The sequence below is a fragment of the Canis aureus genome, chromosome 8 (assembly GCF_053574225.1).
Source record: "Canis aureus isolate CA01 chromosome 8, VMU_Caureus_v.1.0, whole genome shotgun sequence".
In the NCBI taxonomy this organism is placed as follows: Eukaryota; Metazoa; Chordata; class Mammalia; order Carnivora; family Canidae; genus Canis; species Canis aureus.
Genome location: NC_135618.1, coordinates 60,601,970 through 60,625,150, shown reverse-complemented (window position 1 = coordinate 60,625,150; position 23,181 = coordinate 60,601,970). Strand labels below are relative to the sequence as shown.

Genomic DNA, 23,181 nt, shown 5'->3' with positions numbered 1-23,181 from the left:
CTCTGAGGACATCGCCTGTGTCCTTGGTGCTCAGCTCAGTCTCTGGCTCATAGTAGGTGCTGCCTCTGAGGAGGAGGATCTGGCTTGCAGGTGCAGATGTGGGTACTGCGGGCAAGTAGGTGCAGCTGACCCTGGGAAATGATAGAGTAAAGAAAGCAGAGAAGAGAACCCGGGGTGGTGGTGGTGGTGGTGGTGGTGGTGGTGGGTCCCCAGGGAACCCGGTTGTAGAGGGGTTGTGGGAGAAAGGATGGATCTGGAAGGAGGATGGAAAACAATGTTCAGAGGCTGGGGGGTTGGTGGGAAGGGAGGCAGGAAGCAGGCTGAGAGTCAAGAGAGGTCATCAGGGTCATATGTCGTTCAAAGATCATGAAGGGTCAGGCCTGACCACTGGCCGATGGATTTGGCATCAAGGAGGTCGTCGGGTAAGTTGGCAAAAAAAGGTTCAAGGCCTGCAGGGGCCAAAGCCCCGCTGCAGGGGTAGCGTAGTTGACATGATGTTAAAATATGGAGATGGGGAGAGCAGAGGTGGGCATCAGGAAGAACAGGGGTACTTGGACCCTCAGAAACACCACCATTCCTATCCCAATAAGGGCGATTTTCGTTTTCAACAGTCAGAGCCATGTAAAGATGGGCCAAGGGCTCTGGAAAGGTAGTGAGCCCCCTGTCCTCGGAGGTAGACAAGCAGAGCTCTGAGACCCACTGCTGCCTAGAGAAAATTGTCACAGTTAGATTGGGGAAGGCTGTGCAAAATAACCCCCAAAACAAACAAGTCCCTGTCCTTCTCAGGCTCGGCTGATTCCTTGCATCACAAAAGCCACCTAGAGGGTCAGTTTTGCTATTTCTAGTGTCCAAAGAACCTCCTGCAGGGACACACACACAGAGGTGGTCGTGCCCTGGCTCCCACAGATACTCGCGGACACCACACATAAAATCTACCTCTATCTCCTGGTATAAAGGGATGCACAGCACCCCTCCCCGGGTTATTCCCTGAATTCACCCGCGTACCCCCTGTCTGCCGGCCCCCCACCCCCCGCCCAGCAGCTCGCTGCCTCCCGCCGCCGCATCTCCTCCGTCTTTCTGCGAATCTCTCCCTCCTTCTCCGGCTCTGCCCTTCCCCACCCGCCTCTGGGCCTCTCCACCCCCTCCCCGGGGGCCCCCCTCCCCCGGACTACAACCCCCAGGCGCCCCCAGCCCCGGGCGCTGCGCATGCCCCCTGCTCCCCGCCCCCTCCCGGTTCCCCCCTCCCTCCCTTCCTCCTTACCTCCCTCCGCCCCCCTCCCCCGCGCTTCGGCTCCCGCATCCCTCCATCCGAGCCTGTGCCGCAGCCGCATCGCCACCGCAGCCCCGGCAGAGCCGAGCCCGGCCCAGGCCCCTGCCCCTGCCCGGCCTTCGGCCCGCCGCCCCCGGCCCCGCCCCCGCCCGCGGGCCCCCCCCCAGCGGCTCCGGTGCCCCCCGGCGCCCCCAGACTCCGGCCTCCAGCACCGAGGCAGGAGGCAGGGAGCAGCAGCAGAGGCAGGAGGACGAGGAGGAGGAGGAGGAGGAGCCGTCGCAGGATGAAGGATCGGACTCAGGAGCTGCGGAGTGTGAGCTTGGGGGTGGGGAAATGGGGGGGCGGGACCCCAATATTGGGGAGCGCGTGGGGGTGGTGTGGGGGAGGCGCTGGGACATGGGGCCAAATGATGGGACTGGAGGTTGGTGGTAGGGGCACCCCGCTATCTGGAGGCACCTGATGTCTCCAGTGAACCTGCATTTTGGGGACAGTGGCTGGAAGAGGTTGGAGGCCATGAAGACTCAAGGGGGCAGGAGAGGTTTCAGGGGCTCTGGGTACCCACCTTCCCGGAGGGCCCTGGGGTCTAATCTGGGGAGGGGAGAGAGTGAATATCAACAGAGAATTGGAGGGTCCTCTCATCCCCTGGGCAGATGTGCAGAATTAGAAAGATGGGGGCGGTTACTGGGCCAGGCTGTCTAGGGGACCAAGATTTGGGGGGTGCTTGGGGAAGGACACAGGTTGGGACAGAGATGCCAACACCTGGCAGTGAATGAAGTGTCTGTGTGTGTGTGTGCACGCGTGTGTTGCTCCCGGTGGGGAGGGGGCACTGCTCAGAGGTGAGGAGGGAAGGGGTGGCCTCAGGAGCCGACCAGAGGGCCAGGGCCTGAGATGGGGTGACCCCAGGTGTGGGAGATGGGATGCAGAGGAGGGGGGAGCAGGTTCCATGCACAGGGCCATGGAATTGGGTTGTGTGACATGGACTGTGCTCTGCTGGGGGGAATTGGGGCATCCTGAACAGTCAGGGGCAGGTTGCTGTGGCCTCCTGCTTGGCAGGCCTGAGGAGGCCCAGCTCCAGGAGGCCGGCCAAGGCAGTTTGTGTTTGGGTGACAGAGGGAGGAGGGCCGCATGGATGTCCGCAGTGAAAGCTGCTGTTTGGAGGGGCTGGGGAGTGGGGGCTTGATGAGAATGGTTTCTAGGGTAGGGAGAATGTTGGGGGATTTGTAGAAATGACCTGGGGGCCAGGGAGGCGCTGGGAGCTGACAGCCTGCTGTGTGCTCAGGGCCTGTGGTGGTGTGTTAAAGCACTAGCCTCAGCCAGGATGCATCCTCATGCGCTAGGTCTTTACCAGGAGGAGCCTGTTGGTTGCCTCCCTTCACCCAGGGTTATTTCCCCATTTGACAGATGAGGAAGCTGAGGTCTGGAGATAGCAGGAGCTTGGCCAAGGTCACCAAGCCAGTGGGTGGGAGGATCCAACTGGAATCTGGGTTTCCAGTCTGGCAAATTGACATGTGTCTCTGCTTTTTTGGTCTTTGAAAGAGAAGCCTCAACCCTACGGGTAGAAATCTCGTCTTTGGAGAGCCCCTGGGATATGGGCGTGGGAAACCAGGTGACAAAGATGAGAGGAAGGGGCTCGAAGATAAAGTGACTGTTGTCTCCTGGGAAAGATGGGCTGACAAATGGGAAGGAAGGAGAAACTGGTGGTTGAAGGAGGGAATTTTAAAGGTTTCTGAATTCAACTTTCACTGAATATGGGGCCAAGCAACCGTGAAGTGACAATAATAAAAAGAATCAACCCTCTAGTCCCAGATACTGTCCTAAGCGTGTTATTCATATTTACCCATTTTGATCTTCGCCGCAACCCATTTTATAGGTAAGGAAATTGAGGCCCAGAGAGGTTAAGTAACTTGATCAGCGTCACATAGGCAATAAAAGGCTGGCAGGCTGGCTCCAGCATGGGTGCTCCAAACTCCCCTTCTTTCACCATGCAGTTTTTAAAGCAGGTTGCCACCCATAATCTCACTAGACCCTCACTGACCTCTTGGTAAAGTATGTAGAGTGAGAGACCACCTCATCTTATAGTTGAGGAAACTGAGGCCCGGAGTGATTAAATAACTTGCCCAAGGTCACACAGCTCTCCAGTGAGGAATGCAAATTTGAACCCAGGTCCCCTGCTGCCAAGACTATTCCATGACTCCAAAACCCAGAGAAACGGAAAGCAGTTGAGGTGAGGTGGTGGCGAAATTGTGGTATAACTACAGTGAGGGAGGGAAATCTCTAAGATGTAGATGGAGGGGGAGGCACGGCCTGGAGTCCTCATCCGAGTGGGTCAAGGAGCCCCGGCCCAGAGGCAAGGAGTCTTGGCTGCTGGGGCTGCAGGGGGTGGGCAGTCAGTGGGGGAGGTGGGAGGTGGTGTGGAGGGGTAAAGGGAACTGGGTAAATGGCTCTGGTGTTAGTCACAGCTCAGGGAGACGAGATTGGGGAGGGGGTGGGGAAGCTGCCAGATGCAAGGAGTGCAAGGGTCTCCCCACCAGAGTTGAAAGCGAGGAGACTAGAAGGCAGGAGAGTGGGCAGAGTGTGGGAGAGGCCTGGTAAAGAGGTCTCTGAGAGGCTGAGAGGGATGAGGGGGCAGTGGCAGGAGGGGATGTCAGCTCAGGGGACCTGATCATCTTTCCAGCAGTACCTCCGTGTTCCCAAGGGGTTCTCAGATCTGTTTATCACACAGCCGGTGAGGGCACAGATTTGGGAGCCAGACTGTCTGGGTTCAGATCCTAGTTTTGCAACTTCCTGTGTGACCTTGGGTAAGTTTCTTAACCTCTCTGGTCTTCAGCCTCTTCACATGTGAATTGGGAGTAAGAATAGTACCTGTTCGCAGGGTTGTCCTAAGGATTGAAATTAGATAAGATGCAAAAAGTGCCTAGAAGAGGCCTGGGCAGAGCAGTGCTCTATGAGTGCTTGTTGTTCTACGTGGACTTGCTTATTTCCCTTCAACCTCACCTCAGCCCCCACCCCGGGATGGGCAGGATGTAACCCCTAACTTATTCTAGAGTTGATTGAGGGCCAGAGAGGCAACCTGACCAAGGTCATACAGCTGGTAATGGCAGAGCTGGTGTGGTACCAAGGTTTTCTGTTCTAGTTCACCTAGCACCTCTGGGCGCCAGCTCTGGAGTGGAGTTAATCAGCTAGACTGGGGTCCCAGGGCCCAAGGAGTGGTGGGGCCAAGGATGGGGCTCACGAGGAGAGAAGGGAGAGCAAGTGAGGCAGAGAGGAGGGCTGGTGAGAGAGCGAAGCATGTGGGGTCGCGTTGTGGACCGTGGAGTGGGAAGGCAGGAGGCCTGGGGAGTGGGGAACGTGAGGCCCGAATTTGAGTCCGGGTGGGCATGGGGGCTGGTAGGGGACAAGCCACGCACCCTGAAGGCGGAGACTGAGTCATCTGTGTAGCGCTTGGGCATGGGATAGGCACCGAAAGGGCTAGAGCTGGTACGGGTACGCCTGCATGACAGAAGGGAAGAGCGGCCCAGCGTGAGTGGGCAGGGCCCAGGAGGGCCGGCGAAGGGCTGCTGTCGCCCGCTGCACAGGGCTCATTTCTGTGGCGCAGACACACCAAGTTCACCCCTGCTTCGAGGCCTTTGCACTTGCTGTTCCCTCTGCCGGGCCCTGTTTTGAGCGCTCTTCTCTCCACCTGGACCACTGTTCCCTCCGCCTTAAGTTCTGTGTCATTGAATGTTAAAACGTCACCCACCCCCCGGACAGGCTCTCCCTCATCATCCAAGAGCCGTTTCTGTCTCTCACGTTGGGTTCATCTCCCTCCACTTGGAGGCAGGACCTTCTTCCTGTCTTGTCCACCACTGTGTTCTCAGCAGCAGCCAGAGAACTTGGCTCGGCTCAGACATATCCGCTAGGTGAATGAATGACTCAGTGGGGCGGAGGGAGGACCAGGAAGGGAGTAGGGGGGTCAGGATGGAGGGCGGAGTGGTGGGGAGGGCAAGGCCGGGTGCCGGGAGGGCGGAAGGGCCCAGTCAGGAGACAGATGGACTGGAGCAGGGGTGCAGTGGAGAGAGGCTGCTGCCTCTAGATCAAATGATGCTTGTACCCCTGAGGAGCATGCACGTGTATGCCGTGTGCATGGGTGCACATGTGTTTACACACACGCGTGCGCACTCTATGACTTTTCTGTCACCCAACACCAGGCTCTTTCTGCCTCTGTGTTAGTCACCTTCTCACCATCTGTCTCTGGTCCCTGACTTGCTGGCTCACTGTGTCCCTCTCCTTCCATCCACACATCTGTCTATGTTGTCTCCCCACACCGACACACACGGGGGCCCCTGGTATCTCTGATGGGAAGAGGCTGAAGCTGGATCTGAGGCCTCCAATGCCCAGGGAAGTTCCACAAGGTGCCTGGGCCCTCTGCACTCTCTCATGTAATCCTCTCCAGCGCCCGAGGAATTGGTAAGCAGGAAGAGCGGAGGGCCTGGGTTCAACCCAGGTGCCAACCTGCCGCAACCCCAGACAGCACCTGCTGTATCATCTTGAGCAAGTCGCTTAATCTCTCCATGCCTCAGTTTCCTCCTCTGTCAAATGGGTATAAGAATAGTATCTGCTCCGTGGAGTGCTTCGAAGGGTCAAACGAGACACACAAAGCACTGGTCACAGGGCCAAGCTCACTGTAATCAGTACACATGTGTTAGATTTCTTATGTTCTTCATTTTGCACATGAAGAAACTGAGGCTTGAACTGTCCATAAAGTGGATCATGCACCTGCGATCACCTTTTTTTGGGTGATCTCTTTTGCCCACAGCTTGCATTCTTTTAAGCTGGCCAACTTCTTCCAGGAATGGAGGCCGTGCTCATTATTAAACATGCACCCCTCAGAGCCGGGGGCGGGGGCCCTGGTGCACCAACCTGCCCTTTCTGCAGATGAACGGGGGCACTGAGAAGGGCTCCGATTTGCCTCGGATCACAGAGCAGGGCGAGAGGAGGTAGGACGCCTGGCTTCCTATCTGGGCACTTCCTGCAGCCCAGCCCATCTTCCTGGTTTTCTCTCCTGGCCACAGGAGTTCCACAGTGCTGGGGACAAGCAGAGTGGGACAGGGTGGGAGCCTGGGATGAAGCACTGGCAGGTCGCATCCCACCTCTGGCCTTCTTTGCTGTGAAGCCTTCGGCAGGTCAGGCAACCTCTCTGAGCCTGTTTCCTCAGCTGTAACATGGGAGGGGCAGGGGGCACTAGCCAAGCCTCACCAAACACTGTGTCTTCTGGCAGCATTAGGCATTTTCCCCACCTCGTCTCATTGCCTCCACCTGCCCCGCGTTTGGGGCAGACGTTATTACCATCCAGCAGAGGCTGAAGCTCATGTGGCCTTGTAGCTGCTAACCTGGGCAAGTTCTCTACCCTCTCTGTGCCTCAGTCTCCCCATCTATAAAAGGGAGCTATAATAATACCTTCCTCGGGAGGCTTTTGTAAGAGTTAAGTAGACAAATATTCACAAAGGCATAGAACGGTGCCCAGCTCACTATAACATGCTGTGTAAATGTTTGCCACAATTATAATTATGCTGGCCAATGGTCCTTTTTTTTTTTTTTTTTTTATGGCCAATGGTCCTTATAGAGTTTAAATAAAGATTCAATGAGATAACAAGAATGTAAGACCCACGTAGAAGATGCTGTTAAAAGATATTTTCCTAGGATTTCAGGGCACAGAGCCCCACCAGATTGGGCCTTAGCAGGAGCTGACCTGACAGGGAGAAGAGCTAGTGGCAGAGTTGCTGGAAGGAGGTGGCCTGGCCTCGAGCCCTAGAAGGGGCTGTGGGGGAGGTGTATTTAGATGCTTATGATTTCCAGCCGAGGTGCCCTTGGACAGGTCACTTCCCTTCCACCCCCCACCCCCGACCTCCTGTTCCCTCATCTGTGAAATGGGGGCAATGATATTTGCTCAGCCTTTCTTTCAGGGCCGTGTGGTGAGGATCAAAAGGGATTATAGATGTAAAAGTGTTTGTGAACTGTAGAGGATTATTAGCTCTCAGCTCCCTGTAATTATTATACCAAATAAGTCATACTTGGGTCTCTACCTTTCTTCCTTTCTCAAGGACAAGTAAACAGGCAGCCCGGGATGCCCCAGGGTAGACTCTAAGGGACCTGGCTCTGGGAACAAACAGGAGAGAGGGAAATTAGACTTCAGAAGGTGGGAAGTCAGCATGGGGAAGAGACAAAGACCGGGAAAGCTTCTGGGCACCTGGACCAGAGAGACACCTCAAGACCTGTGTACAGAGGGGCAGAGGCCAGAAGGTAGGGGAGGGGCAGGAGGAATGGCTTTGGCTCCAGGGGCAGGAGACCCTGTAGGGTGGCCAGCTTGAGGACAGGGCATCAGGGGAAGCCGGTGGCTCCTCAGAGAGGGGCTGAGCCTCTCGGAGCCAGGGTCTGTCGGGGTAGCCCTGGGTCCGCCCTGGGTCTGGTGGAGACTTGAGAAGCCAGAAGTGCTCTCAGAGTACCCAAGCCCCCCCTGGTGCCAATTCGCCTTCTGAGGGCAGCTGTGGGCAGAGACAGAGGAGCCTCCCTTTCCTAGCAGATGTTTGCGATTGTCTGGAAATTAAATGTAAATGCTAAATACATTTTCTGCCGTGGGGTGGGGCCCAGCATCTGTGGGGAGAATCCCTCAAGTTCCATGTGGGTAGGAAGCCGGCACGGCCTGAAGGGCGTGCAGCCGGGGGCTCCTCCCGGAGCTATTGGGGCTCTGCTGATTTCAAGTTCACTTGGCTGCCTAGGTTGCATCCAGGTCCCATCTGGCCCTGTCTAGGTTCGATCCAAGCTGTCTGGGATCTGTCTGCCCTGAGTCTCGTTGGGTCTGAGCCTGTCTGGTTTCCATCAGGTCCTGTCTGCGATCGGCTTGGCCCCTGTCGAGGCTCCATGGGAGCCTTTCCCTTTGGGTTTCAACTGGCGGTGCTCCAGGTGGACACTTTGGGGTCCTGTCTGGAGATCATTTGGGCTCTGGGAGTCTGAATCTGTCTTGTTTGGGCTAGGTTCTTTCTGGAAGTCAGGGGGAACTCTGTTCCAATTTCCACTGAGGCTGATTAGGGCTGCGCCTCTAATTAAGCTTGATGGGCTCAGCTTTTATCCTCAGATTTCTGCCCCAAGCAGAGAAGTGTGTCCAGTTAGGAGCCTGCAGCACAGGGGAGCCCACTCTGTCCCATCTTCTTTTCCTGGCTCTGGATGAGTGTTCCGCCCTGAGGCTCAGGGAGGCTGGGAGAAGGGGCCCAGTGGGCCCTCCTAAACGTCCCCGGGGGTGTGGGTGACTGTGTGGCCACGGGTGGCAGCAGTGGCTTCACTGTGGGGCCATGTGTGGGTGCGCATCAGCGTGGCAGCGTATCTCTGTGTGGGCGTCATTGGGCCTATTTCTGTGTGCCTTGTGTGTCAGCCCTTCTGTCTGTGTCACTGGTCTGTCTGGCGGTGGCGGTGGCGGTGGCGGTGTGGGTGGGTAAATCCCTTTGTGTCTCTGAGCCCTGGGGGTGGAGGGCTGAGCAGCTGCAGGTTGCAACTGGGAAATCCAAGCAAGTGAGAGTAGGTGGGTGTGAAGTTGGGAGAGGCTAGATGAAAGCAAGTGAATACACGAGAGGGGCAGAGCAGCGGAGGGGGTGGAGGCGGGCACGGGGAGCTGGGGCTCAGGGTGCTGCCCGGGTCCCTCCTCCAGCCCTCCCAGGGCTTCACTGTGCTTGCTCAACTTGGCTCCCGCCCCCGGCCGTGAAGTGACCTTGCATAGGGGACGTGGCCGATTGGGTGGAAGCTGGAGGGAAAGGGATGGGGGAGCAGAGTGAGGCCTGGACAGAAGGGGCTGGGGAGACAGTGGACAGGGTCAGCCTCCTGGGTGTCTAATCCCAACCCCTTCTGGGAGCCCAGAGCCAGTTCCTGCAAGGCTGACATTTAGCTGCTCGGGAGGATACCGGTTAATGGCAGCTGTCCTGGGTACCACCCACCTCCAAGGTGACTGCCTTCACAGGGCCACTTCCACCTTTGAAGGGGTGCCTTTTGCTAATTCCCTCCGAGGCGTCCTTTGGGCTCTCAGCTGCCTGGCCTCTGGGACCCTGTTTCACAAGATATTGGGGGTTCATTCTGACTGCATGGTGCCCTTGCATTTGACCTGTGTGTGGCCTGCCCCCTGCATAGGACCCCTCCCAAGATTTCTGCTCTGAACCCAGAGCTGGGAGCATCCGATTCAGGGTAAGAGACCGTTCATGGAATCTGCCTTTCTCTGCCTCCCAGGCGAAAGACAGTGATGATGAAGAGGAGGTGGTCCATGTGGATCGGGACCACTTCATGGATGAGTTCTTTGAACAGGTAACCGAGCTTCTGATGCTCTTGGACTCAGGAGCTGACCCCCAGCCAACAATTTCCTTTGCCCTGTTCCACCCCTGCTCTCCACTCCTGGAGCATCTTGGCCTTCTACTGATCCCTTGCCTCTGGCCCATTTACCTGAACCCTGACTAAGCCCCCAGGGCCCCTTGCCTGGCTCAGAGACTTGGCTGGGTATAGCTGATTTGCTGGCCCAGGTGGAAGAGATCCGAGGCTGCATTGAGAAGCTGTCAGAGGATGTGGAGCAAGTGAAAAAACAGCATAGTGCCATCCTGGCCGCCCCCAACCCAGATGAGAGTGAGTACTGCTGCTGGGTGGCTAGAAGGGAGGGTGGGGCTGGGCAGTGTGGGGGGTGGGGGTGAGGGATGGGGTCTGGGCTCCCATCCAGACATCTCATCCACTTTGGCTGTCCCCTCAGAGACCAAACAGGAGCTGGAGGACCTCACTGCAGACATCAAGAAGACGGCCAACAAGGTTCGGTCCAAGTTGAAAGGTGAGGAATGCAATCCCCAGACTAAGGAGACAAACAACTCTGCCCTCGTTGGACCAAACATGCCTTTCTATAAGGAATGTCTACACGTTTCCAGGGCCCAGATTCCTAAACAGTGAGAAAGCACAAAACCCCAGATTTCCCCCCTTGTTCCAGATTCTTTGGAGAAACAGACATGACAAAGAAATGAGGGAGAGGAAACTTTCTGTCCAAGTTGCATCTGAGCTTTGCTGGATCCACCAGCATGAAGGTCCACCAGAAAATATAGTCTTCCAAGTGGCTTCAGTTTCATTAAATCCTTATTTCTCCAGAACAGGTGCCGGGCATAGTGCTAAGCACCCAGTAGGTGGGCTCAGCAAATGCTTCTGAACTGGTATCCTCGGCTCAGGACAGATTGGACTTGTGTGGCTGACATCAGGAGCTGGCAAGCTTTCAGGAGGGACCTGCCAAATGCTTATGTATTCACTCTAATTTAAGGACTTGGGTGCTGGTAATAACTACCTTCCCCCAAAGCATTGTGGGTTGGGAACCTCCTTGTCTGCTGGTGCCAGGGGAATAGCAGTGTTACCATGATGTGGTAATTCAGTAGCAGAAAACATTTGCCAAGCACCTACTTTGTCTGAGGCACATTGTGGGGATGGGGGGACAGGTGCCATGTCAGATGCCTGGCCTTGAACACACTAACCTTGGTCCAGAGAGACAAGAATAGCGACTCCATGCTTCCTGGACTCAGTGGGAGGTCATGTGTGAGCCTCCAATGCTGATCTGTAAAAATAAGCCCTTTACACTTTTGTCTTGGAAAGGAAAATGACTTAAGCTGGGAGTACATTAAATCCAAATCCAGGCAGAGGGAGTTCAACTTCCATCATCAGCTCTATTCTGGACAACTTCCATCAGCAACTCATTCCTACCCTCGGCTTCCTCACTGGTACAGTAAGAAAAACAGAAGCAATTTCAAAGCTGACTTTTTTTCGAGGGAGGAATAGTAAATATGTTTTTTTCCTTAAATGGCATCTTACAAAGAACTCCAATATATACAACACGTAAAAGACAAGCTGTTCTGGCTGTCCTGGGGTTCAGTGGCCCAGGGCCCCACCTGGTCTCCCCTTTACTCCCAGCAATAGCCCCTGAGGTTCTTTCTCAGAAGCAGGGTTCCATGGAACACCGTTAAAAAAATCCCTGGGCTTAAAGACTTCTTTGGGCCCACTGAGCTCTGACCTCAACACTCTCTGTAAGACCATAAGGTGGGCTCCATGGATTATGAGTCCAGGAATAGACCAAGAAAGAAGCTAGGAAAAGTAGCAGGATGTAGAGAAGCTGACCTTCCAGACCTCAGAAAAAGGGAAGATTTTTTTCTCCTCCATTTCTCTCCAGCTATTTGGTGGCATGAACCTGGAGTTTTGTGTGTGACCTTAAGTGAGTTGTGTTACCCAGTCGAAACTCAGTTTCTGATGTGATCCATGGGCTGGTATCACTGAACTCTCAGGATTGTTGTAAGAAGTCAATGAGACCCTGTAAAAGACCTTTCACTACAGGGTTCGGCTGCACCCTTAAGTTTGACGATAGGGTCTCCGTATGGGCCAGAGGTTCCGACATCCCTGGGTGTGCTGTGTGTTCCTGTGCTTTTCCGGTGGGCCACAGGTGTCACTGTCACTGTGCCCACCATTGCTGGCAGGGGAGCGCTGGGGTATGCTGTTCAGTCCCAGACCTCCCTGCTACCAGCAGAACAGAGAACTGATGTTCTCAGGAATGGTCTGGAGGCCCTTCCAGGTCTGGAGGGCCTGGTGATTCATCCCTGTGCATTTTCAGAGCGCTGTAGATCTTATCGCTGGCAAGCTCTTTTTTTAGAAAATCTGAATGATAGATGTCAGGAGTGCATGATCCAGAAGCAGGAATCCCAGTTAATCTGTGAGCTTTTCCAGAACATCCTTTAGAAGTGGGAATTCCCAAAACAGAGATCACCTTGCAGGGCTGGGGGAGAGCTATTTTCTGTTGGAACATACCCCCTTACCCTAGAATTTTCTGAGAAAAGGGCGGCCACTAGAACCTGACCCATCTGGAAGTGCTTGCCTCCCGCCAGAAAAACCACAGGATGGGTTCCTGCCCTCTTTCCAGAGGCTGTGGGAAGTGGCGAGGTCCCCACATAACGGGGACCCTCCAGGGACCAAGCAGGAGTTACCACGGCGGGACTCGCCAAGACCCAATCCTTCCACCAGAACACGTAGCGTAGCCCCTTTCTGCCTGGTGACCCACCAACCCTCAACCTCCCCTCCTACTTGCCTTCCGGACCCCTTGAAACGTCTGTCCCTCTCTTCACCCGCCTCCTGCCCCCTCACCCTGGATGCTTTACCGTCTGCCCTCGCCATGGGTGTGACGTCTCTTCACAGGCCCCAGGCCTGCCTCGGGGTGTCGACCCCTCCTATGTCCCGGACCCCCGCCCCACAGGCCGCGGGTCTCCCGCCGGTCACTGCACCCTCTCTCCCGCAGCAATCGAGCAAAGCATTGAACAAGAGGAGGGGCTGAACCGTTCCTCCGCGGACCTGCGCATCCGCAAGACCCAGGTAGGAAGGAGTTGCCTGGCGGGGCGGGAACCGGACCGAAACGGAGGGAGAGGAGCCCCGGGGAGGGGGAGCCGCGAACTGAGAGCGGGCGGGCGGGCGCGGGGCGTGGCCAAGGCGGAGTCTGGGCGGGGTCCTGGCGGGGGCGGAGCAGGGCCCCATCTGCGCCGGTGGGGCTGCGGCCGGCTGGGGGGTTCCGTGGGGGGCTGGGGGCCTGGAGGGCCTGGGGGGCGGGCGGCCAGGGACCCAGCACCTGTTTGAGCTTGGGCGCGTAGGCCAACTCCGCCCCCTCTCCCAGCCCCATCCCTCCGCTGGGCTCCTCGCCTCCTCGCCTCCTCGCCACCTCGTCCGGCCTCCTAATTGTCTGTCCCCGCACCCTAGCACTCCACACTCTCCCGGAAGTTCGTGGAAGTAATGACCGAATATAACGCGACCCAGTCCAAGTACCGGGACCGCTGCAAGGACCGGATCCAGCGGCAGCTGGAGATCAGTGCGTGTGCCCCGCTGCAGAGCGCCCAGCCTTGCCCCAGCCCTCTCCGTGGGGGAGGGTGGGCTCCTGGGTCTCTGCCCCGTCCCACCACCTCAGGTCCCCAGACTGGCCCAGTCCCTGAGCCGGGAGGCCTTTCTCCCCACAGCTGGCAGGACCACGACGAACGAAGAACTGGAAGACATGCTGGAGAGCGGGAAGTTGGCCATCTTCACCGATGATGTGAGCCCCTGGTGGGGGTGGATCTAGCTTTGGAAAACATTTACTTCTCCTCCCTCCCCAAGCTGAGGTTAAACTAAAGTCCTAAGTCCACCTTGGAATCAAAAACAGTGGGACGCCAGGACCTGGAACTGGGGATTTCCGTGGGAACAAGAGCAGGAAGGCGCTCCCATACAAATGGCCAGCCTTTTTGAGAAACCAGCCAGACACTAAGCACTTTACATATTTACGTTTACCAAATGCTACTTCATTTAATCCTCATCGCCACCCTCTGAGGGAGCCGGATTTCATCAATGAGGAAATCTGATTGAGAGGTTAAATACCTCCGCAGAGGTTAAATACCTAGCCCAAGGCCTCAGAGACAGGATTCAGATCCATGGTCTCCTGTCAGGGCTCTAAAGCACTAAGACACACTACTCCCTACTGAAGCAGGTCATTTCACCAGATGACTAATTTGCCTATGTAATGAAATTAAAACAAAATACCAGTTTTAGTTTTGCTAAAGTTTTATGCCCTGTCCTAGTCATCTTAGATGTGAGTGGATGGGCTTCCCCTACTATAGTTCTTCTTTCTCTTTGTAGATTTTGCCTTAGCCTGCCCAGTTCTGTCTCCGCTTCTGATGGCAGAGTGGCTCTGGTTAGGATTTCTAGACCAGAATTCAAGTATGTTCAGTGACTGTCTAGCAGTTTTCAGCAAATTGTCATTTCGAGAACTGATCTTTGTTAAATTAGCTTTGAGCAAATCTATTAGGACCAGTTAGCCTGGAGCCCTCCCAAACAGCTCTGCCCAGGCTGGCTATCTGAGAATAGAGGGGAGCCTGGTGGGTTCTAAGAGGACAGAACTGATCCCTGCCAATGAACCCACCATCATTGCAATGGAAACCCATCATTACAACAATGCAGGCGGTTGGGGTCTTGCCTGAGGGATGTGCACCCTGCTGACAGGCCCTAAGGTAGTGGTTAACTACTGCCATCAGGGAACGCTTCCTGGGAGAAGTACTATTGAGCTGTGCTTTAAGAAACAAGGAACATTTGGACATAGTGAGTTGGGCAAAGGGCCCACTAGACAAAGGGGACGGATTGAACAAAGACAGGGAGAGTGGACCACTTGCCAAACAGCCAATACTAGTGATGACTCTGCACCTTTTTTGCTCTTCCCTGGTGTGTGTGTGCGTGCGTGTGTGTGTGTGTGTGCACGTGTGTGAGAGAAGAAGCCCTGGGTGGTGGGCTCAGGACAATTGTATTTCTTGTAACTTAAACATCTTTTCACATTAACTCAGTTCACAACAACCTTGGGAAGTGGGTACTGCTATCATCCCCCTTTCCTAGGTGTGGAAACTGAGGCCCAGAAACATTGCACAATTTGCCCACAGTTAGAGCTAGTAAATGACAGATTTGAACCCAGCCACTCTGGCTGTAGAATCCAAACTTTTACGGGAGTAAGAGGGGAATCTGCAGCTCCTCCCCCTGCCCCCACCCCCATTGCCCTAGATCAAAATGGACTCCCAGATGACGAAGCAGGCACTGAATGAGATTGAGACGAGGCACAACGAGATCATCAAACTGGAAACCAGCATCCGAGAGCTGCATGACATGTTTGTGGACATGGCCATGCTCGTGGAAAGCCAGGTACTGCCCCTCCTGCACATTCTAGGAGCCTTCTGTAGGTCCCTGGGGTTCCCCCTTCTCCAGCCCAGCCCCCACTTCATCCTCTGCATGTCTCCTCTGCAGGGTGAGATGATCGACCGCATTGAGTACAACGTGGAACATTCTGTGGACTATGTGGAGCGAGCTGTGTCCGACACCAAGAAAGCTGTGAAATATCAGAGCAAGGCCCGGAGGGTGAGCCAGGGGGCTGGATGGGCCTCTGGGACAGGATGGCGTTGGGAGTGGTTAGGGGGAGTCGGAGGTGGGGAGGTGGGGAGTGGGCTGGTGGGGGGCAGGAGAGCCTGTGGGGCAGGTGGGCTGGAGTGAGCTCTTGGGGTTGGGCTCAGGCCAGGGCTGAGGTGAGTGATGAAATCCAGAGGGAGGCCTTATCTCTGGCTCTGACCTCTTCCTTTTTCTGTTTTCTCTCCCCTCCTTTTTCCTCACACCTCCTCCCCCATCGTCCCCCCCGCCCCCCCCCCCGCTCCTCCCCCCCCCCATCTCTATCTCTCCGACTCTCTTGTCCTTCTTCCCTGTCACCCTTTCTGCCTGCAGAAGAAAATCATGATCATCATTTGCTGTGTGGTGCTGGGGGTGGTCTTGGCGTCATCCATTGGGGGGACGCTGGGCTTGTAGGCCCCTCACCCCTCTCTCTCCCAGACCCTTCCCCCACCACATTGGGAGCAATACCCCCACCACCCCTTTCACTCTCCCCTGCTCCAGGCTCACCCCCAAGACAGACCCAGGCAGCCCCCCCTTCCCCCCTTCCTGTCAGACCCTGGAGTCCCTGGACCTCCCCCCACCATGGACCACCCCCGCCCCCGCACGTAGATAGCAGCAGGCGTGATTACACATGCACACCAACATGCATGCCGCCGCCGGCACATGCTCAAGACGTGTGGACACCCCAGCGTGTGTGTGTATGTGTGTAGATGTGTGTAGAAGCACCAAATCACCCTCTGGCCCCCACCTCAAGTCTGTGTCATCTGAGCTTCCCCCTTCACTGGGGTTGTTGTGTATAGATTGTGGCCAGGTGTAACACAGCAGCCCACCGAGCCCTCCTCTGTCTTCTGTGAATAGATGTGTGTGTGTGTGTGTGTGTGTGTTTGCGCGCGTGCGCACGCATGTGTATGTGTGTGTGGCCACGGATCCACAGACACAATTTGTGTGCGTGGAATTTTGTGTTTGAGTGTTTGAATCCAATACAACAGCACTTCCTCCACTGATCCCCGCCGTCCCCACATCTGCTATAGATAAGGCGGGTTGGGAGTGTGCAGATGCTTACACTCGTTTTCAGAGGATCCAGGTAGGCCCAGATACACATAGGCCACGGCAGACACCCCAGTGTGATGTTGAGCAAAGCTTTCTGGCTTCGCCACCCCAGGGAGTGTGTGTGTGTATGTGCATGTTGTGCATTGTGAGCCTGTGGAGTCTAACCAAGGTGAGTGGAAGCAGGTAAGTGGAAGCACACACGTATAAACAGCCTAGCTCAGCCTGTATATACATGTGCATTTCTCCCAGCAGGTAATGTGAAGAATGTGTGTGTGTGTGTGTGTGTGTGTCAAAGATGTGCTTGAAATGTTGATAGGTTTCCTCAGAACCTTCCATGTTGTGCACTGGACAAAAATTTATATTTCTGTGCTATGTAGATATGTCTGTGTGAGTGTGTGTGTATGTATAGAAGCTTTCTGTGTAGTGTATTTTTGCCCGCCTGTGTATTATATGCACACACGTGTTCTTCTTTAAAGACACGTGCGCCATCCAGGTTTGTTTATCCAGACGTATTTGCCCTCTCCCTCTCTCCCTACAGCTGCCGACCAACATCTGGTGTGGCTACACACTGTTTCACCAACATTGTGCAACTGGAGTTTCCTGCCCTGCCAGGTCTCAGAGCCCCTGTGCACACAGGCCCACATGCCAGTCTTTCTCTGTGTCTCTGCAGAGGGTAGACCTTCATTTGTGAAAGCTGGTATACCTCAGTGTGCTCACACAGGCCCAGGCTGAGGAGGCCTCATGCAGCAGGCCCACCCAGGCACATGCATGTCCGCTGGAGCACAGGTGCATGCTGACACGGGCGTGGTGCCCACAGAGGCTGCACTCATTTGCACGTAGATGCCCCCGGAAGGTCAATTTGTGGGAAATGTTATTGATGAAGTGAATGTCGAGGGCTGCCCCAGACAGATTGAGAATTAGGGCGTTCTTGCCTTCCACACATTTACCTCAGAGCTGGGAGAGGCTAGCGTTTGTCTTCACCACCCCCATTTGATGCTCTGGGCTCTGCCTCAGGGACTGGAATGGTAATTTCAGGCAAACTGAAATGGCCAATGTGGCGGGGCTGGGGAGCTGAGTCCTGTGCCCTCTCCCCGGGGCACATCGCCTGCTAGATGTTGGGATAGGTGTCCCCACCTTTGCCCACCCCCGAGGGTTGAGACTGAGACAAGGAAAAGGCCAGCGCCTCGCTCACCATGTAGACAATATACGCACAATGCACAGGTGGGTTTGCGAGGTTGGTGGCAGGCAGAAGTCCCTGAGCAAAGGACCTATGTGTACAGGACTGAACACCCAGGGTGGGACATACGTGTGTGCAAAGTGAAGGACTTGGGTATGTGTGTGCAGGAGGTTTTCCAGGGTCCCACCTCATGTGAAGTAAGTGCATGTGTGCATGTGTGCGTGTGTGTGTGTGTGTGTGTGTGAGAGAGAGAGAGAGAGAGAGCGAGAGAGAGCGAGAGAGAGAGAGACGGAGACAGGGAGACAATGCAGATGTGGCCTTCCAGAACACAGTACCCCTCCCTCTCCCATCCAGCTCGTGTAGCTGACCTCTTCCCTACTTGAGCTGTTGAAGTCCTGCCTGTGTGAGGCCTGTATATGGGACAACCCCCCCAGGTGGGCTTTCTTGCAGAGAGGAACCTCCCTGTCCCTTTCAGGAATGTCCTGCAGAACAGGAAGTTGCCCCCGGTCTCTGATCACAACCCTCCTGCTGCCCTCTCAGGCTTCTTTGGGGACATCAGAACGGGCCCCAGCACCCCCACCCCTTTTCCTTCCTGCTGCCGAGCCAGGACACCCTCGCAGCCCAGGTGTTTCCGGAATTCCCACAGCCCTGAGGCCACAAAGGCCAAGGCTAGAGCCATGGCCGGAGTGATGCCGTTGCCTCCTCTGGTGGCCTTAGACCCATAGCTGCCCCTCTCCGGGTCTCAGCTGCACCAGATCCCTGAGGGTCTGCTGTACCCCAGCTCTTTTGAGTCCCACGTGTCCCGTGATGTGTTTGCTCATGGGCTGCCGTGTCCACCCAAGTCCTGGAACGTTGTCTGGGGGCCGGTGTCTTTTGCATGTTCTTGGACGAGTGTGTGCTGCTCCCCCTCCACACACCTACCACCACTAAGCCCACTAAGCCCGAGTGTGCCCTGTGGGTGGTCCTGGGCCTGGCCAGGGCTCGCTGCTCCCCCTCCCTGCCCTCCCCAGCCCTGCCTCTCACGAAGCACACTGCGTGTCCATCCCATGTGCCTGTGGGTCGATGCACGCTCTTGCCACGCCTTGAGCGTGTGTACATGATGTGTTCTATGCATTCACCCTGTCCCCCCAGCCCGCCCCGCAGAGGACAAGATGGGTGGCCCCCGGCTCCCTTCTCCCCCTGCCCCTGCCCGCTGTGCAGCCGTGTGCGTTGGCGTGTGTTTCCGTGTCGCTGGCGTGTCACGTGATGTAGCCGTGTTTGCTGACATGAGCCCTTGCCCCTTCTGTTTCTCCGTTGGTTTCTAGAGCTCTTTCCTTTTCCTCCCCGAGGGGACAGGACTCCTGGGGCCTGGCTGGGGGCCCAGAGCCAGGCCTCCCTCTCCTGTTAGCCCTCAGAGTCCCATTTCTCTCTATTGGTGACCAAGTTGCAAATGGATAAAACACAGGAAAATTCTGCCCCCCCCACCCCACCCTGCATGTCCTGTCCCCAGAGCCCCCCACCCCCACCCCGGGCCGGGTCGGGCCCCGTGGGACGGGAGAAATAGCAACCAATCCAACAGCGGGCGTGCTGTGTGGTCACTTCCTTCTGTCGCCGTGTGGGACAGGCGCCGTGGGGAGGGGGAGACGTGGTGGGAGACAAAGCCGGACAGGTGGATAGACCCAAGCTGGGTGAGGAGCTTTAATCCAGGGCTCGGCCAGGTATATCATTCCTGGGGCAGATCCCTCAGGCAGAGCTCTGACAATATTATAGGAACAAATTTGGGTGGACGGGTGGGAAGAAGGGAAAGTACACGGATTTGCTTAGGCTTCACAGGAAAGAGAGCTGTCCGAAGGTAATAAAAATTTTAAAATAATGGGATGCTGACTGCCAAGGAGGGCCAAAGGTGGTGGGAGGAGCCACAAAGCAACTTCAGTCCAAATGCAGGCCCAAGGGTCCTGCCTGGACGTCAGAAGGCCAGCATGAAGCCCGTGGAACTCTTCACTTCCTGCTTGAAAAGCCAGAAATGGGACGGGGCAGGTGGGAACATTAGGGGAATCAGACATTTGCCAAACCCTGCCCTAGAACTCAGAGGTACCGGGACCAAACCCACAGCGCGCTCCCGTGGATTAAAGATGTGGAGGGCTGTGGGCGCATCAGTGCGGTGCCAGACGCCCCTCCAGCGCTAGGAGGCAGGCCTCCCTCCTTGCCCAGGGTTTGAGGGCTCGGGGGGCCTCCCTCTCCCTGCTCCACCGTCACCGGGCCGAGCCCTCCATGGCCTGCACCCAGCGGATGGTGCGGGTCCGGCTGTCCTCCCACGAGAACAGGGGCTCATAGCCAAAGTGGCGCCGAGCCTTGTCGGTGTTCACAGTGAAGGCGGTGTTGGCCACAGCCAGCGTGTAGGGGTTGAGCAGGGGCGCATAGAGAAGCAGCGGCCGCAGCAGCCACTGCAGCAGGGCGTTGAGAGCAGCCAGAAGCATCAACAGCCAGTAGGGCACCAGCGGGCGGGTCTCCACCAGCCGCAGTCCGCAGGGGCCCAGGAACTCCATGTTGAAGTCCTCGTAGCTCTTATAGGGCGACTGGTCATAGCAGAAGTACACCTGGCCGCCCATCAGGGCAGCTCGCTGCTGCAGCTCTCGAGCCACCAACACGTGCATCCAGGCCACGTTGCCTGTCAGCGGGGGAAGGGGGGCAGATGTGGCCCTGAGTGCCCTGGAGGCTGTGGAGACCCTGTGCTCTCCTGAGCCAGCCCGTGTCCAAGCTGCCCCTTCTTGGGGCTCACGTAGGTGTGCCTGCGAACCAGGGTCCTGGTGAAGGCTGCTTCCTCCCCAGGCCCTGTGGCCACTTGCTCTCCTGGGCCAGCATGTGTGGATGCTGCTATTTCTGTTGGTCCTGTGTAGACGCTGCCCCTCACCTCTCCTGGAGAGATGCTGTTCCCATAACCAGTTGGCCTGTGATGTGTTTTTTATGTTAGCCTTCCCAACTCACACAGCTGGTGTGTCCTCCGTGGTCATGCAGATAATACCCGAGTATCCGGCTACTCTGGCCCATGTGTGGCTCTCCCTTTGCTAGCCGGGGCACACACTGCCCACCCAGGACTACGTGGGTCCTGCCCCGTTCTCAGCCTTCCCCGCCACCCCCCCCCCCCCACAGTGTAGCCCAGGCCTTACCCACATAGACCCGGCCATGCTCCACAGAGGCAGGGATGGTCCGGAAGAGTCGACCCCCCAGACGAAGGCCCTGGTGGTAGAAGTCCCTCATGATCTGGTGGCCTTCACCGTAGATGCCAGTGGGACGCAGGGCGCATGTCACCAGGGGCAGCCCCCCATGGACCTGGGGGCAAGAGGTAGGCATAGCTAAGACCTAGGACCCAGCGGCCTGCCCTCTGCCCTGGCCTCCCGAAATCGATGATTGGGGCAGGATGTAAAGTAGTCCCTCTGGCCTCGGCTCTGCCTCTGACTAGCAGCCCTGCCCACCACGTCTTTGTCTCTTCGCCTCCTATCTCACCTTCCTTCCATTGGCTTCCAGGACCAGCCGCTCAGCTTGGGCCTTGCTGCAAGGATAGGGGTGCCTGTGTACTGCTTCATATGGGGTGTCCTCATTGCCCCTAGTTGAGGAAGAGGAAAATTCTTTTTTTTTTTTTTTAAGATTTTATTTATTAATTCATGAGAGACACACACACAGAGACAGAGGCAGAGAGACAGGTAGAGGGATAAGCAGGCTCCATGCAGGGAGCCCGACGTGGGACTTGATCCCGGGGCTCCAGGATCAGGCCCCGGGCTAAAGGCAGCGCTAAACCACTAAGCCACCCAGGCTGCCCAAGAAGGAAAATTCTTAATGCTGAGGGGAGATGGGGCTCTCAAGTACTGGGGGGAAACTAAGCTTACCTGTAGAAGTGGTGGCCTTTAATGTTGGGCCCCACAACTTCCATGCTGCTCGTGTAGACCAAGAACCGTGTTCCAGTCTGCACACAAGCCTCAATCACGTTCTTTGTGCCTGGGAGAGGTGGCAGGGAGGGAAAGAGTGTACTGAAGCTAAAACTTCCTCCCTCGCAGCATCTTTCCCACCCCCCATCTCCACTCTGGATGAGGGCCCGTGGCTTCCTTCCCCAGGTCCAAGGAAAACTACAGCAGGTCAGTGAGGGTAGCCAAATTGCCATTACAGGGGCAGGAGTGTCCAGAGGACAGGTTTTCACAAGAGAATCCCAGAAGTCAAGGTCAAAGAGGGGGTAGGGAACAAATAGCCACCTCACCCTGCACGTTGACCTCATAGATGGTCTCAGGGCTGGCCCTCCCAAACACATCCACCAGCCCGGCTGTGTGGATGACTACGTGGGCTCCAGCCACAGCCGCTGCCACCTCGTGGGCTTGGGTCACATCCCCCTGGATGGCAGTCACCTGCACAGGCCCTGGGAAGGATAGGAGAGGCAGCCAGAAGCAATGTCTTGAGCTGGGGCCGCTGGCCAGCTGCTGGGTTCAGCCTACACCCTTAGGAGCCACATATTCCCAAAGTGACTCATTCATCCCATCCATGGGCACGGAAGTTATAAACAGGCATCATCTTTTCCACCACGGCAAAGGGAGTCCGCCCACCCCACTCCTTCCCTCCCCACTGTGATTTACCTGTCTTCAGCTCCTCCAGCCAGGCACCCAGGTGCAGGTCAAAGACCCGCAGCTCTAAGAGCCGGGGTTCCCGCTGCAGAAGCATCCGCACCACATGCTCCCCCAGGAAGCCGCAGCCACCTGTGACCAGGTACACCAGCTCCCGGACCTCTGTGGAGTCTGCCATGCCTGGCTCGGGAAGAGAACCTGAGTTACCTGCCACCACCCACCCAGCGCCAGCAGCACACCTGCGACCCTGAGATGGGGCCTCTGGCCTAGGGGACGGGAGCCGAGACACAGGGGCCAGAGTGGCTCCCAAAAGCTGGGGCTGTGGGCACAGCAGCTAGGCTACCACCTGTCTTCTGACCCTGCCAGCTGCAGCTACTGCGACTGAAAGGGTGAGGGATTGGCGTTTTAGGAAGGGCTCAGGGGTTGAGCTGGAGGGGAAGGTTCCAAGACAAAAATGGAGGGTAGGAGGTGAAGGGTTGAAGAGGAAGGGAGAGGGAGATGGGAAGGGCTGTGACTAGGGAAGGGGACCTGGGAGCCCTGGCATCACCTCTGCCTACCTGCAGCCACGGTCCCGAGATACTCAAATTGGCCACCGGAGGGGCCGTCTTCTTTCGGAGCCCCAGCCGGTCGGCCAACACACCGTCCCCTTCCGCTTGCTCCTCCTCCCTCCTGGCCCATTCCAGGAACAGACACCAGCCCAGCCTCCACCCCTCCGTCCCCTGAGCTCTTGCCATAGGGCGCCCCCTGGCGGCCACTCTGCGCTCCGCGGGCGTCTGCTTCCGGCAAAGAACTTGGGGAATACGGCCCGGGGAAGCCAGAACACGCTGGGTGGGCAGAGGATGGGACAGGTGGGATGACCTCACTCCCACCTCATGACGTCAATCCTTCCCCTTTGCTGGATTTCCCAAGATACCAGAAGCCCAGCAGCGGCTGTGGTTCTGGGAAGGAAAGGGAGGCTGACCTTGGCCCAGCTCTGGCTGACCTTGATGGGGGATTTCTGGATGACTATTCCAGACTAATAGGTGACCCAGAGCAATGGTGGTTGAGTCTGCAGGTCTACCCACCCAACCTGCAGGCCACCCATTTCCCCTTCTCTTCACTTGCAACCAATCCTCTGTCCTGAACCCCCAACCCCCCGCCAC

General features: G+C 56.6%; 2 protein-coding genes across 4 annotated transcripts; one reads left to right on the top strand and one right to left on the bottom strand.

Annotated features, from left to right (window-relative positions):
* Positions 1 to 1,327: 1,327 nt before the first annotated feature.
* STX1B (syntaxin 1B) lies at positions 1,328 to 19,015 on the top strand. The gene is made up of 10 exons (XM_077907379.1): positions 1,328 to 1,583; positions 9,518 to 9,592; positions 9,805 to 9,904; positions 10,026 to 10,100; positions 12,585 to 12,658; positions 13,037 to 13,145; positions 13,291 to 13,364; positions 14,852 to 14,989; positions 15,092 to 15,202; positions 15,560 to 19,015. Exons 1-10 carry the CDS (start codon positions 1,554 to 1,556, stop codon positions 15,638 to 15,640), a joined length of 867 nt encoding a protein of 288 aa, XP_077763505.1. The 5' UTR covers positions 1,328 to 1,553; the 3' UTR covers positions 15,641 to 19,015.
* Positions 19,016 to 19,102: 87 nt separating this feature from the next.
* On the bottom strand, positions 19,103 to 22,784 carry HSD3B7 (hydroxy-delta-5-steroid dehydrogenase, 3 beta- and steroid delta-isomerase 7). 3 transcript variants are annotated; one of them, XM_077907377.1, is made up of 7 exons: positions 22,597 to 22,762; positions 22,052 to 22,219; positions 21,682 to 21,837; positions 21,317 to 21,425; positions 20,937 to 21,036; positions 20,600 to 20,669; positions 19,103 to 20,100 (listed from the first exon to the last, which is right to left on the bottom strand). In XM_077907377.1, exons 1-7 carry the CDS (start codon positions 22,715 to 22,717, stop codon positions 19,685 to 19,687), a joined length of 1,140 nt encoding a protein of 379 aa, XP_077763503.1. In that variant the 5' UTR covers positions 22,718 to 22,762; the 3' UTR covers positions 19,103 to 19,684. The 3 variants fall into 3 exon arrangements, with proteins under 3 accessions (XP_077763503.1, XP_077763502.1, XP_077763504.1); XM_077907376.1 differs by having other exon boundaries at positions 20,600 to 20,762; positions 22,597 to 22,755; XM_077907378.1 differs by lacking the exon at positions 21,682 to 21,837 and having other exon boundaries at positions 20,600 to 20,762; positions 22,597 to 22,784.
* Positions 22,785 to 23,181: the final 397 nt, after the last annotated feature.